Source organism: Echiichthys vipera (genome assembly GCF_963691815.1).
Source record: "Echiichthys vipera genome assembly, chromosome: X".
In the NCBI taxonomy this organism is placed as follows: domain Eukaryota; kingdom Metazoa; phylum Chordata; class Actinopteri; order Perciformes; family Trachinidae; genus Echiichthys; species Echiichthys vipera.
Window position 1 is genome coordinate 17,656,008 of NC_139825.1, and position 14,774 is coordinate 17,670,781.

The 14,774-nt window shown below is 39.0% G+C and overlaps 1 protein-coding gene across 1 annotated transcript in view; it reads left to right on the forward strand.

Annotated features, from left to right (window-relative positions):
- Positions 1-4,345: 4,345 nt before the first annotated feature.
- The window catches only part of rtf2 (replication termination factor 2), a 34,480-nt gene continuing 24,051 nt past the window's right edge, over positions 4,346-14,774 (forward strand). Inside the window, exons 1-4 of the mRNA XM_083939326.1 lie at positions 4,346-4,481; positions 8,888-8,982; positions 9,226-9,319; positions 9,457-9,596. Coding sequence (XP_083795452.1) covers positions 4,413-4,481; positions 8,888-8,982; positions 9,226-9,319; positions 9,457-9,596 — 398 coding nt within the window. The 5' untranslated portion in view covers positions 4,346-4,412. The remainder of the gene's footprint in view (positions 4,482-8,887; positions 8,983-9,225; positions 9,320-9,456; positions 9,597-14,774) is intronic.

Genomic DNA, 14,774 nt, shown 5'->3' on the forward strand with positions numbered 1-14,774 from the left:
TAAATAAAATGTTGAGCTATACACTTCAGTAGCAGCCGATGGATTAAAACTGTCACATAGCAGGCTGGTGCAACAAGGAAAAATGGCCCGCAATCATCTGCTGGAGGAGTCATGGCAACATTGGGCATGTTTTTCTTCAACAGTCATACCCTGGAAGCTGAGAGATACAGGCCTTAACTCCTTTAGGCTGAATCATTTTAGCGTTCACAATCCAACTGGAATCATCGAAAATAATAAATCCTAATCCTTTAAATTTATCCTCATTATGTCAAATAAAAACAATAAAAATAACACGGTTCAAATCCCCTGTTTATCACTTAATGCCAGACTACATGGGGTACACATATATATATATACCAAGAGAATAGAAAAATGAGTTATGGGCAATGTTTCCAGTTGACATAATTTAGCTTTGTGAGTTTCAACATAAACAGAAATAGGAATGAGAAAATAATTGTGGTCGACTGGTGTTTGTGGTAACCCGTTGCAGTCTTCATGTTGGATGTGGTGTGCTTTTTCCAGGGTTTTGGATTTCTCATTATATAATAAGTACAGCACATAAACTTGCATATGGCTTGATACATCGTATTAGAGCTTACCGAATACAGGGTTTTTTCCAATTCAACTTAAAATTACAAATAAAATATTATTTCATATAGAAGGTGTTTCATTGAAGGGAATGTTGCGGTGACGGTAGAATTTGCAGCCAAATTCTAATACTTAATTATAGTATTATAGTATAGTCTTCTTGCAGCCTTTATATTATATATTAATATATTATCTCTTTTTCTATCATATGATTTTTGTGGTCCAGGGCATGGCAATTCTATTAGTATAATACTTAGATTATTGATGGTCCTAGTATATTATATAAGAATATGCTCATTGCAATTTTGACGGATCGATCCAGCTAAAATTGTTTCTTTTCCCTGTTTTATATATAATTATAAATTCAATATCTTTGGGTTTTGGATTGCTAGTCAGAAGAAATCGAGCAATTTAAGATTCCACATTGGGCTCTGGGAAACTGTGATAGAATTTTTTTTTACTATTTTTATTGATCCATCATTTAATGGCCTAAATGATTAATGACTTTCATCAAAAAAAAGACAGATTAATTGATAATGAAAATATTTATTCGCTGCAACCCTGGTCCAGATTATAGTTTTTCTATAGCACACAAAAAAGTCATGGCATTCCCTCACAGCATGGCATTACTTAACACTGAACAAATTAGTGCCCTTTGGATTTAAGGTAAAATCTAACAAAATAAAAAAAGATTCACCTCTTCACCATCCCCTTTGATAAATGAGTAAATATCCCTCTACGCTGTTTCAAATAATTTCCTTCCAGTTCTGTCCAGAGAGATTTCAGGAACTATGCAGTTTGGTTTTTCTCCTTCAGAGGGCTTTAGCTCGGTTGGCTGGGGGGCTAAAGGTCCAGCTCTATCAACCAGCGCCAATGTAAACACAGCAATTCCTTCCCAATTAGAAACGCTAAATGCATTGGACTCGGTGCGCTGCTAGGGCTGGATGGTGCAATTAATGCAGCCTTGCTCCCCTGGCTGCTTCGGATGGCTGGGATGGTTAAGATGTATACAGTTTCAGTTCAAGGCCAGTCAGTGGAAGTCTGATTGGGCAGGTTGGACTCATCATGGAAGTATAAACATGAGGTTGGATGGGCGCTTGGTGGTTGGGGTTTTCTTTGGGTCAGTCGTGCTGGGTAGCACCACAGCAGGCCAGGAAGATATGTGTGGTAGGGAGGTCAATCAGAGGGGGAGATTTGGAGAAGAGGAAGCTGCATTTCAGCTGTGCAAACTTCAAACCTGCAAACTTCACTGTAAAACTGGAGAAGATGTACGTCAAATCAGTTGAGATTTACATGCACTGGGAGTGACACACTCTGGCTTTGGATTGCAGTCACTTTAGATGTGAAATGACACAGGCTACTTTGCTGTTTGTCTATAGTAATTTTCGATTGATTTAAATACAATCGGATGAAAATGTAAGGAACTACAATTTTAAACTGCCGACTCAAAGTATTTGAACACAATCACACACATCACAACACATCAGCATCATACCCAGTTAACCATTTTTAAAGCATGCAGTCTGTAATGTGAAACCACCTCTATTTATCCTCTTTTTGCAACCAATTAAGAATACAAGACTCCCTGCGCATCTATCAGCAGCATGCGGCTGAATCAGGTGCCTCCCAGCTCAAGGACAAGAAACCAAGGGAAAAGAGAGGACTGGAGCACACTGATAAATGTTCAGCCTCAATAGTGGAAACAGACTAACAATTCAATACTACTGTGTTTTCAACAGAGTTAAATGGAAGGCGTCGCATACACATATATAGTCAACCTACAATGAGTGGGCATAGGATTTTATGACAGGATTTCAAATGTATTGGATGGTGAATCCACAAGTGGAAGGTGCCATTTTCAGTGTCCAAATGCCACACCATATGCACCACAATCGCATCCGGAACAAAAGAACACTGATATCTCTTAAAGTTAGAAATATAAAAAGTACATACAGTACATTCAGCCTCTGCATGGTCTAGGTCTCTAGATTCACAGATCACAGGTCACAGCAGCTCATTTCATACAGTGAAGTCAGGTTGCCAAGAATGCCATAACTAAAGTGAAATGACTACTATGGGGACTAACATCATCACGTGTGAATAAAATTAGGCTAATTGAATCCACAAGAGTCTCAGCTGTCCAGTCATACCCAGTTTATGCAATTACAAGACTGTTTAGGGACCCAAGTATGCATAAATATTCAAATACAACATTTTAGAATGGGTGAAAATAACAAATTTATAACACATAGTTTTGGCCCCTAAGTGCATGGGATTAGCATAAAGTGGAGAGTTGGGTGCACCCGTAGAGCCCGTTTCCATTCAGGTATATTGCGGTGAGAGGTCAAGGAACCCCTTTGTAAATGACTATGCCAATTATTCCATCACCAAAAATTAGCTTGACTTTGAAGTGTTTTTTTTAACTCCCTTCCCAAGCTAGCATGACATGGCTGATACCAATGGATTCCTCCAATAGTCTAGTTTCATATGATACCAACTAAATCACATAATCAATAAAAATGAACCTGTTAAAGCCTCTAAAAGACAGTAATCTTGGCCATGTGATGGGACATGGCTCTTTCTGGGGTGGCACCTAAGGTTGGCACAGGCCATCAACTAGAAACACCCTAAGACAGGGATAGAAGACCATTGTTCTCATCTCCTTTTGTCCAGAGTGCATTGTGTGTTTCTGAGGTGTTGGTTTGCACTATTAGCCTGGGGCCCTCCACTCTCTCAAAGATAGTTTGCTAACAGAGCTTTTACTCCATTGCCTCTAATGAAAATCCATACTAAACATTTAGCTCTGTGTGAGAAAGGGGGGAAATTCAATAAGACACATAACACAATTTATAAATTACAGGAAGAACCAATCGAACCAACAGGCAAAATGGAGAAATGTTTTTATGTTTAGATTTGTTCATTTAGCTACATTTTTTTGTAACCACAGTAGCAGCAGCCTGTCTGTGGTGAGCGTAAAGAGGTAGGAATCTATTTTCTCAGCCAAAATGAAGTCAAATGCTGTGTTTTTATTCCGTTTTCTTTTCCATACAAATTATCAGTCTTGCCGCCAGAGATGTCTCCACTGAGGTATTCCCCAAACTAATGGTCGCTCTTGGACAGCGCCATCGATAGTAAACTAATCTGCAGCCTGCAAGGCACAGGAAACAGATCTAATTAGCACTCATTGAACTATCTTCCAAGAAAACTTTCATCTTTAGACCACTCTGACAACAGGCCTGAAAGCCAGACTAATGTCACTTACTAGTCCTGAGTTAAATGGCTGACTGAAAAACATCTAATAGATGGATGGGCAGTAAACAAGTGAAGTCATCTCTGTTTTTTTTTTCGTGTTGGCTACAATAGTGTATCGGCTTGAGGTGATTTAGAAGACTAATGAATATATTAATAAAGCAATCATCAAAAGTTATTAATGGTAATTAGTTCCTTAGTAAGTAGTCTATCATAGGCTATTATGCCCATCTTTCCACATTATTCTCTTGAAATTAACATTTTTTCATATTTGGACTCGTATGGCAGGCTAAATTGTAAACTTCTACTTGCTTCCCATCTAGTCTGCCTGCCGAACAGACACTAGTAAACTGATATGTGGTGGGGTGCTTCCACACTGCGGCTGAAGCTATAAAATACACCTAAAGAGTTGGAGGTTTTTGTTCATTCAGCCACTAGAGCGCGACATCAAATCAAACCGCACATCCCGCGAGCTTTGCAAGATCTCTCGTTGTTTGTTAACAACCTGGTGACTTCCTGTCTTAAGTTAGTAACATTCGCTTTGTCCACTGGTGATAAACACATCAGCTTTCAAGATGGGATGCGATGGTGGCACGATTCCGAAAAGACACGAGTTGGTGAAAGGTCCCAAGAAAGTCGAAAAGGTATGCAACGCTTATCTATTTTTTTTTTATTACTTTTCAGAGTCATAACTGCGATGATGTCAGTGTGTTGCTAGCTGTTAGCCAGCTAACACGCGGACAGTGTTTTTTTTTTTATCTTAACAGCTGCCTTGAATGATTACAAATGCAGGTCGCCAGTCCAAAGACATGCAGCAGTAAGAGTCGAGGTCGAGTAGAGAGTTGAGCGGGTTTTTGTGGAGTATCGGTGTGAGAGAAAGCGGGTTGCAAACAAACTGTATCGTCAGTGTAACAATGAAAGATATATCAGGTGGTGAGCTTAGTACAGACATGGAAACTACTCTAAAAAGATGGCAAGGAAATAAATCATGGTATGAAGAAAGTAGCGAAGATGAGAGCAATCCGAGACAAAATATTTAAAAAGAAGAGAGTCATTACTCTGCGTGGGGTCATCACAAATGGGCCGCTAGAAATGCCAATGGATGAAGTAAAGGACGGGATCTAAGGTGGGAAAGTGATTCAAGCCAAAAGACTGCAAACTAATAAAAGTGGAGTCAAACAGGATAGTTTATTAGTGCTGCTTGTTTTTGATAAAATAATGCCTTCTGAAATTCACACTGGTTTGTTAAACTACAAAGTCGGGGAACGGGACACACGGACAGCAATGCAAACGGAGGCAGTAATTGTGGAGGGGAGCATAGTGCAGCTTTTGCTGGATGTGTGGTACAAAGACAAGCCAAAGGAGTGCAGAGAATTAAAAGCATTATCAAAGTTTTATATGCTGAGGCCCTAAGAACTGTTAATGCAAGTGAAAACAAGCAAACAAGGACAAATGAGTCAGTTGATAACATCAGTGGCAATCTTACTCAGAATGATATTGTGCCCCAGAGACCAGCCCTAAGGAAACTCCAACCTGAAAAGTCAGCCCCCCCTGAGAAGACATGCACTCACAAGTGTATTGTCCAGTAGGATACTATGCTGTTTAACAAAAAGAGCTTTGTAGCCTTCATATGCAAAGTTGTTAATGTGGCAGTATGGCAAGAAGAGAGAAGTGAAAGAATCAAGACCATGGTAGAAGTTGCAGAAGAGTGTCTAGGCATTAAAGAACTGAAAGCTGAAGATATTCATGGTATGCTAAGGGGAAATAATGATGGAGGGTCTCACAATGATAGTGAATATATTAATTGTTTTCCTTCTCTTGCAATGGAATGCTAGAAGCTTGATTGTGAATAGACTTTAAGAGGTTTGTAGAAGAAACAGAAGTGAAACCGGATATTATTTGTGAAACATGGCTCCGACCTCACCTTGATTTAATTTTACCTGGAGTAAATAAGATCTGATAGGACTGACAATCAAGGTGGGGATTGTGCAACATGTGTTATGGAAGGGATAGCATTTAGAAGAATAGCAACTATAACAGGGATATAATCTGTAGTAATTGAAAAATATAGAGCAGATGGTAACATTGTAATAGTTCACTTTTACAACCCATGCAGGGCATTACATCCAGAAATATAAAGAAACAAGGATATAGAAAAGAAATATGGTGTGGTGATTTTAATGCTCGCAATAACTTTTGGGGCTGTAAACATACTGATAATAATGGAGAAGTAGTAAAAGATTTGATGGATATAAGACAACTAGTTTGCCTAAATAATAGAAATGGTACACGGATGAATATGCATACTAGCACAATGTTTTGTTTAGATTTAATGTTAGTATCTAATAATATTGAAACATCTGCTGAATGTAATGTGAAAAGTAACTCAAGTATTGGAAGTGATCATTTCCCAATAATATGTGCATTAGATGTGGAGTTAGATATCCAAAAAAGACTTGAAGATTTGACAAGATTCAAAGAAGCATGTTGTAAAATATCAGAATCAATTTCAATGGAGGGAAATATTGAGTGGGGGGGTGGGGGGATAAGGTTCCATGGTGGAATGACGGATGTACGGAAACAATTAAAGAACGAAATAGTGCAGTGATAATATAACGTATTAATCTTAATCAAGTGGATATAATCAATTATCGGAGGAAAACAGCTATAGCACATGAAATGATTAAAAATAGTTAACAGGATGCATGGAGGAATTACTGTTCTAAGATAGGGAGTGAAGTTAAAATAGGAGATGTTTGGAAAATCTTGAAAAAAAACGAGTGGTAAAAAGTATTAATTAAAATATCTACGTTAGAGGATCGCTAAACACTGGCGATAAAGAAAAAGCAGATTTGTTAGGTAAGGCATTTCCTAGTGTACATAGTGGTGATCATTTAGATGAATCTTAAAAGAAAATAGGGATGTGTATATAAAGAAAGATAGTGAGGAAAGTATAGAGGATGCTGAGATTACCATGAGCAAATTAGTTATAGTATTAGATGGAGCTGGGAATACTGCTACTGGAGAGGACCAACTAAGTTATATGATGTTGAAAAGATGGACAGAAAAAGTATTAAAATTAATCTTGCATATATTTAATAAAATATGGAAAGGCAATGAGGTCATCACCCATTAAATCCCTACATGTAGAATTAGGAGAAGGAGAAGCTCATTTTTCCAGCCTACATCATAAATGTGTTTGTTTATTTATATGTAAATGAGTGAGTGACGGGGGGAGACGTTCCGCAGCTGCCACTGCTCATTGGGGAAAGAAAACCGCAGAGTGACAGAACAGAGTTGCCAAACACAGCGCTCGTTTTTAACTAGGACCAAGTCGCTAGGGATCGGTAAAGTCTCCGGAACAACGGAATGAAAAACTTGGAAAATGCTGTGGCGGCTGTTTATTCTTCCAGATCGCTGATTCTTTCATTTAGCTGTCAATCAAAAAAGGTTTATGCCTCAGAGAGCTCATCCAATCATGATGCAGAAACTGAGCGTCCGGGCCAGCCCCCTGTCCCATAGACCCCCAGAGACGCTGAGCGTCCGATGGGCGGGAAAAAGCCCAGCATTTATCCAATGAGCGTCTAGTTTGGCTGCAGTGGAACAACCCGCTCTACAGTTCCCCATTGAAGTCAGTAGAAGCCGAGCGTCCGACTGTGTAAAGCGCTGTGGGGATGAATGAGAAGGAAGTTGCACTGGTTACCTGTGATAAGTAGCTGATTCTGAACAAAAGATGAAGGCTTTCTAGCGCGTATTTAGTCAATGAAATGAACACACAGCAGCACATATTTCACCACTTTTTTATTTTGGTGACATTTTAGGGGAAGCTGAGCTTCCCTTGCAGTCTTTGCATCACTGGTGCATATATTCCATCAGCACATCAATACTGGGAAAAGTTTACCAGATCAAATTTCAGTTTATTCAGCAGAGATGATGGCAATCATTATTGGTTTTCAGTGGGTGGAGGATGTTTGACCAGACATTCGTGTTCTGTGTTGATTCATTAGCTGCCCTTCTAAGTATACAGACTTGTAATTCTAACAGGCAGGACCATCTCTTGGAAATACTACAAAGCTTATATAGATTACACAGAACAGGATTATCTGTAATGTTTTGCTGGGTTCCTGCCCATGTAGGAGTCAAATGGAATGAGGGAGCAGACAAAACTGCCAAAAGAGCAACCAAAATGAACAATGTAATCGATATGTCTTTTGGAAAAGCAGAAGTAACAGCAAAATTTAAAAAAGAAGTTATAAAGTGGCAAGCTAGGACAGAGACACCACTGGAATAAATGACTACAATATACAAAGAAATGTGAGTGCACATAGTGTGAAAAGGAAAAATAGAAACAGTGCTGACAAGAATGAAAATAGCACTCACAGGACGGAACTTTATTTCTGATCGGAAAAAGTGGATGAGTGTGAATGTGGACAAACAAAGTGTAGAACATTTATTGATAGAGTGTGAGAGATACACGGAGGAGAGAATGAGGCTGGCTGGTAAAGTGTCGAGAGCAGGAAGAGTGTGGAGTCTGGGAGGCATATAGGAACAACAGGAAAGGGTGTGTCACTTACACAGAAGGCAGTCATCAAGTATTTAAAGGAGACAGGATTATTTAAAAGAATTGTGTTTATATAACCTAACCCCCCACCTTTTTTATGATTATTTAGTTATTATTTTATTTATTTACCTATTTATTTTATTTCCTCTTTCTTTTTATGTATAAAGACATACATGGTAGTGTTGCATACACCGATACAGTTGGTGGCAGTATGCACCAAAGAAAGTTATGGTTGCTACCTGTCAATAAACAAAAAGAAGAAGAAAGAAGAATGATTAAAATTTTCACTTGCTGGATTTGTCTTGTGATTTGTTGTTATGGTTACTCACTTTGGTTGGCTATCTACACGATGACTAACTAGCTAGCTAGATAGCTTACATTACCTAAATAAAACCATTGTCATACGCTAACTTATTATTACAGACTAAAGACGAAGGCAATTTGCTACTATTATGTGTGTACAGTGTGCTCTTACCTTTTTGTGTCTAGGTTGATAAAAATGCAGAGTTGGCTGCCAAATGGAAATACTGTGCATTGAGCACGGAGAAACTCAGACGTCCCATTGTCGCCTGTGATCTGGGAAGGTGAGAGTTGGCTTCTTGTTTATTCACATTCAGTCAGTCAAAGTAAGCAGATACATGCTTTGACACACGCGTGGACATCATGTTCCTGAAACAGACTTGTGTTAAAAACTTGCAGTGCAACTCGTAAACTAATGCAATTGTCCTGGCCAGTTAACCCTGTCTATCCATCTATCCATTTTTCTTTAAATATTTTGAAATGGTATAATACTATTTCCTAAAAGTCTGGTCTATGTTATGTTTCAGGCTTTATAACAAAGATGCTATCATTGAATATCTTCTGGATAAGAGTGCTGAGAGACCCAATGCTGAGGCTGTAGCCCACATTCGTGGGATCCGGGTAAGTTGTGTTGACACTGAGGGTATGCGTTTCTGTATATTTGGTGTTCTGTTTATCCATGGTGTTGACACGTGTGCATTTTTATTGGTTCCATTTTGGATTTTTTATGCATGTTTATCCATCTACTCCCTCTGCAGGATATAAAGGAACTGAACTTGACTGATAACCCTGAGTGGGAGGGAGAGAGAAGAAATACTAAAGGAGACAGATATGAGGCACTCCACTCCGGCATGTTCATTTGCCCTGTTGTTGGCTTGGAGATGAATGGCAAGCACAGGTAACAAGTAAAGGTTAAAGTGTCCACACAACATAACGATAATAAATGCTGGCGCTTTACTGCACCAAGTATGATCAAAAAAAGGTTCTTCATTCAATTTTAAGATCAATGTTGTGTGTTCATCCACTTTACTGTAGGCCAATCTACCCATCAGTAGTGTTGCTTTCGTCAACGAAAATGATGACGAAATATCTTCGTCAACGAACCTTTATCACGTGACCAAACTAGACGAGACGAAACAAAAATGCTGGGCATGTGACGATGACTAAGACGAAATATATAATGCAATTTCGTTGAGGAATAAAAACAAGACGAAATGTCTCTTCCTTTTCGTTGACGAAAACGAGACGAAATAACGTTGTTTCGCCTCGTTTGGTCACATTATTATTATTATTTTGAAGCTTCTCTCCAAGTGTGTGTGTGTGTGTGTAAAGTGTGTTTTTAGCTCCTACCTGACTGACTCACTCTGTAAGTGCACTAAACTTCCCCTTGTGGACCAAATACTTTCACTAGTTTTGTATTTCACAGAGCAAATAACACTGAACTGAATTTAGCATCAACATAAATTGGATAACTTATTCTAGACCCGTACATGCATGTAAACTAAAGATATCTGCATGGGTTTGGCTAGAATAAAATGTTGGTTTCATCAATACTACTAGGTACTTTTATTATATTGATTAAATATAATTGCATCACTGAAAAGAGACTAATATATAGTCTAGTTTTAGTCGACTAAAACTCTGACTTTTAGTCGACTAAAACTAGACTAAAAGTAAAACAGGCAGCCAAAAACAACACTACTCATCAGGTGATAAGACATATTAAATTTTTGGCAAATTCAGTGTTCATCACATTGTGTTAGAAAAGTTAATATATGTGGGACTTCCGGTTGTGACATGTAGGGAGAGGACACACACGAGAAGGCTCCCGGTTCACCTTTTCTTAACCTCCTTTTGTAACGAGTTTTCTGTACGGATTTGGACATAATTTTAACTGTTTAAGTCAACTAATTCCGTAGTAATGAGGATGTCTAAACACGCAAAATCAGTGAATGTACAAACAACTTTTGCAGCTAGCAATACACCGTAAAAGCTTCTGTGACACCCGAAAAACCTGCAGCTGCGGTGGTGGCTATGGACCAACTGTCTGCTGAATTTGCTAAACAGAGAACCTCACTCAAGGAGGATGTTTCCACCCTGATTCAAGAGGCCATTAGACCAATACAAGATTCACTGGACTCGCCACAGACAACGGTGACCTCATTCCAGAAACGTCTTCCCTCCGTAGAATCTGTAGCAGGGAGTGGTTTTGAGCGGCTAAACGGTAGTGGAGTCCACCATCAAGATGCTCCAGAGCCAGAACCAGTCGCTGCTGGACCGGTGGGATGACCTCGAGAACCGTTCACGGAGATCTAATCTCCGTATATTGATATATTCCAGAAGGCAGTGAAGATGGCAAATACCCCATAAAGTTCATGTCAGATGTTTTGATGGAAACCATGGGCCCTGAAGTTTTTACTACACCGCCTGAACTGGAGAGAGCCCACCGTACCCCGACCTCCAGAGCCAGGCTGCGAGTGATGCACGGAGACGTGTTCACTTTCGACTTGCCTGATGAAGCCCAGAGGTGCGACAAATAGGCTTAGTTCTAGTTTTGTTTTTGTTTTTTGACGAGGTTAGGGAAAGGGACACCACCATATTTTTGTAACATATACTCTTCTTAATTCACATGAGTAGAACCTAACCAAACTTTAACATACCTTTTTTTTTTTTTTTTTTTTTTTTTATTCTCTTCTTATATTTATTTTCATTTTATTTTCTTTAGTTAAACATGGTGAATGGTATTTATGGGAGGGTGGCTGCTAGTTCGAATGTGAAGGGTTTAAATTGGCCTGTTAAAAGAGCCAGGATATTTAATAATCTTAAGTACTTAAAATGTGACGTTGTGTTTCTCCAGGAAACTCACTTGCTGGTAAAAGATCAAGTCAGACTTAAAAAAGGATGGGTGGGGAATGTGTTCCACTCTAAAACATGTGGAACAGACATATTGATTCATAAAAGAAATTCAGTTTAATGAAACCACTGTCATCTCAGATCCGCAAGGACGATTCGTGATGGTTTCAGGGCTCCTCTACCACAAACCTATGGTTCTGGTAAATATATATGGCCCAAATTGGGATGATGATGATAAGTTCATTGCCAAAGTTATGTCATTAATTCCGGATCTGAACTCACAACAATGGATTTTTGGTGGAGATGTAAACTCTGTGATGAATCCAGCACTTGACCGCTCCAATCCTAAATCTACAAATCTTTCCAAAAAAGCCAAGCTTTTATCGGTTCTTATGGATCAGACAGGAAGTGTTGACCCCTGGCGGTTTTTATTTCCACAGAGTAAGTCCTTCTCTTTTTCTTCTAATGTACACCACTCATATAGTAGAATAGACCAGGGGTCCTTAATCTTTTTCACCTCTGGGCCCAATGTTGCCCCTACAAAGTGGCCCAAGGCCCATTCAAACACTTTCATTTTAATTGATCCAAGTCTTGGTTTGATTTGAATTCAATAACTAAATCAAGTCCACTTGCCGTTTAACAAGCTAAAACCGTATGAATTAAATTATATGACACACTGTGATCCTCTCAAAGACATTTATTTATATTGTGTATGATGTAAACTTGCACATACAACACTGAACAGGTCAGCAATTATAGAAAATAGGACTTGAAATCAGCCCTTCAGACCTAATAACAAGTCAAGCTTATTAACACAAAATCCCCAAATATTTAATTTAGATAGACTATTAAAATATATATATTTTTTAAAAACAGTAAAAAAAATTCAAATAAAGTGAAAATTAAAAAAAATTGCATTATAACCTGTTGATGAATTTGACAGTTTAGCAGTTTAGACGTTTTTTACTCTTCAAATATGTGACAGTTTTTGACATGCCACAACTGCCATTTTATGTTCACCTCTTAATGAGACACTTGGGCCTGCCTCTCACACATGATCAGATCCAGTCTGGGTGGAATGGCGGAAATGCTCGATCTCAGGGTAGCCTCCAGTGATGACCTGAGTCATTTGTTGTGGTCACAATGGAGAACCCCGATCACAATCTCCCTTGAAGTGGGGTATTCAGCTGGTTTAGCAGTGAAAAAATGTCAGAGGTAGGCAGGTTTAGCTATGAACTTGGTGTTGGTATAGTAATGTGCAAGAGGAGATTAATTCACAATGAGAAAAGAGAAAACCTCATTCCTCAGCTCAATCGCTGGAGGACCAGTCCTCTTGAGAGCCATCTCACCTGACTGTGATAGAGCAGCTGGACATGTTCTGCTTTCAGGCCCTCACAAAGCTTAGAAAAACATCTGGAGTTCACAGCATTATTTTTAATAAAGTTGATGGTTTTCACACTTGCATCCATCACCGTGTGGAACTCTGGTGACATTTTTTTGCTACAAGGCTTTCACAGTGAAGAAAACAGTGGGTCCATTTAACGTCTGGCGCATAATGGAGTATCTGCCTGTTGACGCCTTTGAGGAGGGGTTGCCATCACTTACATGTTCATTTTTTCTATTTAAAAACTTCTCCATCACTTCAGGTCTTCAGCTGAGTTTGCAGTTGGCTTCTTCTGCAGCAGCTGCAGTGCTTATTGGAGCGAGTTAAACAACTGGCTGACGCCTTACTGCCCCAGGTGGTAGGAAGCTACATTGCGGCCCACAGGTGCAGAACTGAAAGATTTTCCCAGCCCAGCAATGGGCCGTGGCCCCATGGTTAAGAATTAGGAATAGACTTTCTTTTTTTTTTTTTATTGACAAGAACCTTCTCCCCTAAGTCAAAAAAGTAGAACACCCCTCTTTAATTAGGGGGAAATAAGACAGATGAAAGCTTTTGTGAAATGATATCACAAAAAAATTATGACTTTATAAATTCCAACCAAAAAGATAACATTTCCCCTTCTCTCCTGTGGGAAACACTAAAGGCTGTAATCAGGGGTGAAATTATATCGTATTCAGCTAAAATAAATTAAATGAAAAGAATTAAACAAGAGGAGCTAATTAAAGCTATATCTATGGTGGATGCTCAGTACTCTTTCTCCCTCCCCTGAGCTCTACAAAAGGAAGCTGGACCTCCAAACACAATATAATTTACTATCAACTGAAAAAACGGAATGTCTCCTATTAAAATCACGGGGGTATATCTATGAGCATGGCGATAAAGATGTTTTTTAGCACACCAACTTAAATGCCCCTTAGCCTCTCAACAAATCCCACAAATACAAAAAGATGATGGTGAACTGACTATTGACCCAGAAGAAATTAAAGAAACGTTCACCACTTTTTATTCAAATATGTATACATCCAAGATGACAAATGATTGCTTTGACATGGAACACTTCTTCAATAACCTCCAAGCTCCTTCTGTAACAGCAGTTCATAAGACTAAAACTGAGCTTCCGCTAAATCGGATAGAAATCATTACTGCAATAAAGGCAATGCAAAATGGCAAGACACCAGGCCCTGATGGGTATCCCATGGAGTTCTATAAAAAGTTCTCTGACAAACTAATAACAATTTTACCCGACATGTTTAATGACTCTTTGTTCCATGGGTCACTTCCACAGACATTAACTGAAGCATCAATTACCCAGGTAAAGACAGCAAAGAATGTAGCTCGTATCGTCGCATCTCCATCTAAACTGTGACGTAAAGATCTTGGCCAAAGCCCTTGCCTCACGCCTACAAACCACAATGCACGACGTGATATCTTCTGACCAAACTGGTTTTATTTAAGGCCGTCATTCCTTTACAAATATCTGTCGACTCCTAAATGTTATCCATTCTTCTGCATCCAGCGCGATGCCCAAGGTGGATATCGCGCTGGACGGTTTGACAGGGTAGAATGGGGATATTTATTTGCTTGTTTAAAGAAATTCAAATATGGCCCTAATTTTATTTCATGGATTAAACATTTGTATACCTCACCCAAAGCCTCTTTAACCCTGAATGGTAAAAGTTCACAATATTTCCAGCTGTTAAGTGGCACCCATCAGGGCTTATTCGCCTTGGCCATAGAGCCCTTGCCTATTACTCTCAAAACATTACCATCAATTGTTGGGTTTCATAGGGGGGGGCACAGAATATCTCTTTACGCAGATGATTTGCCAATGTATGTATC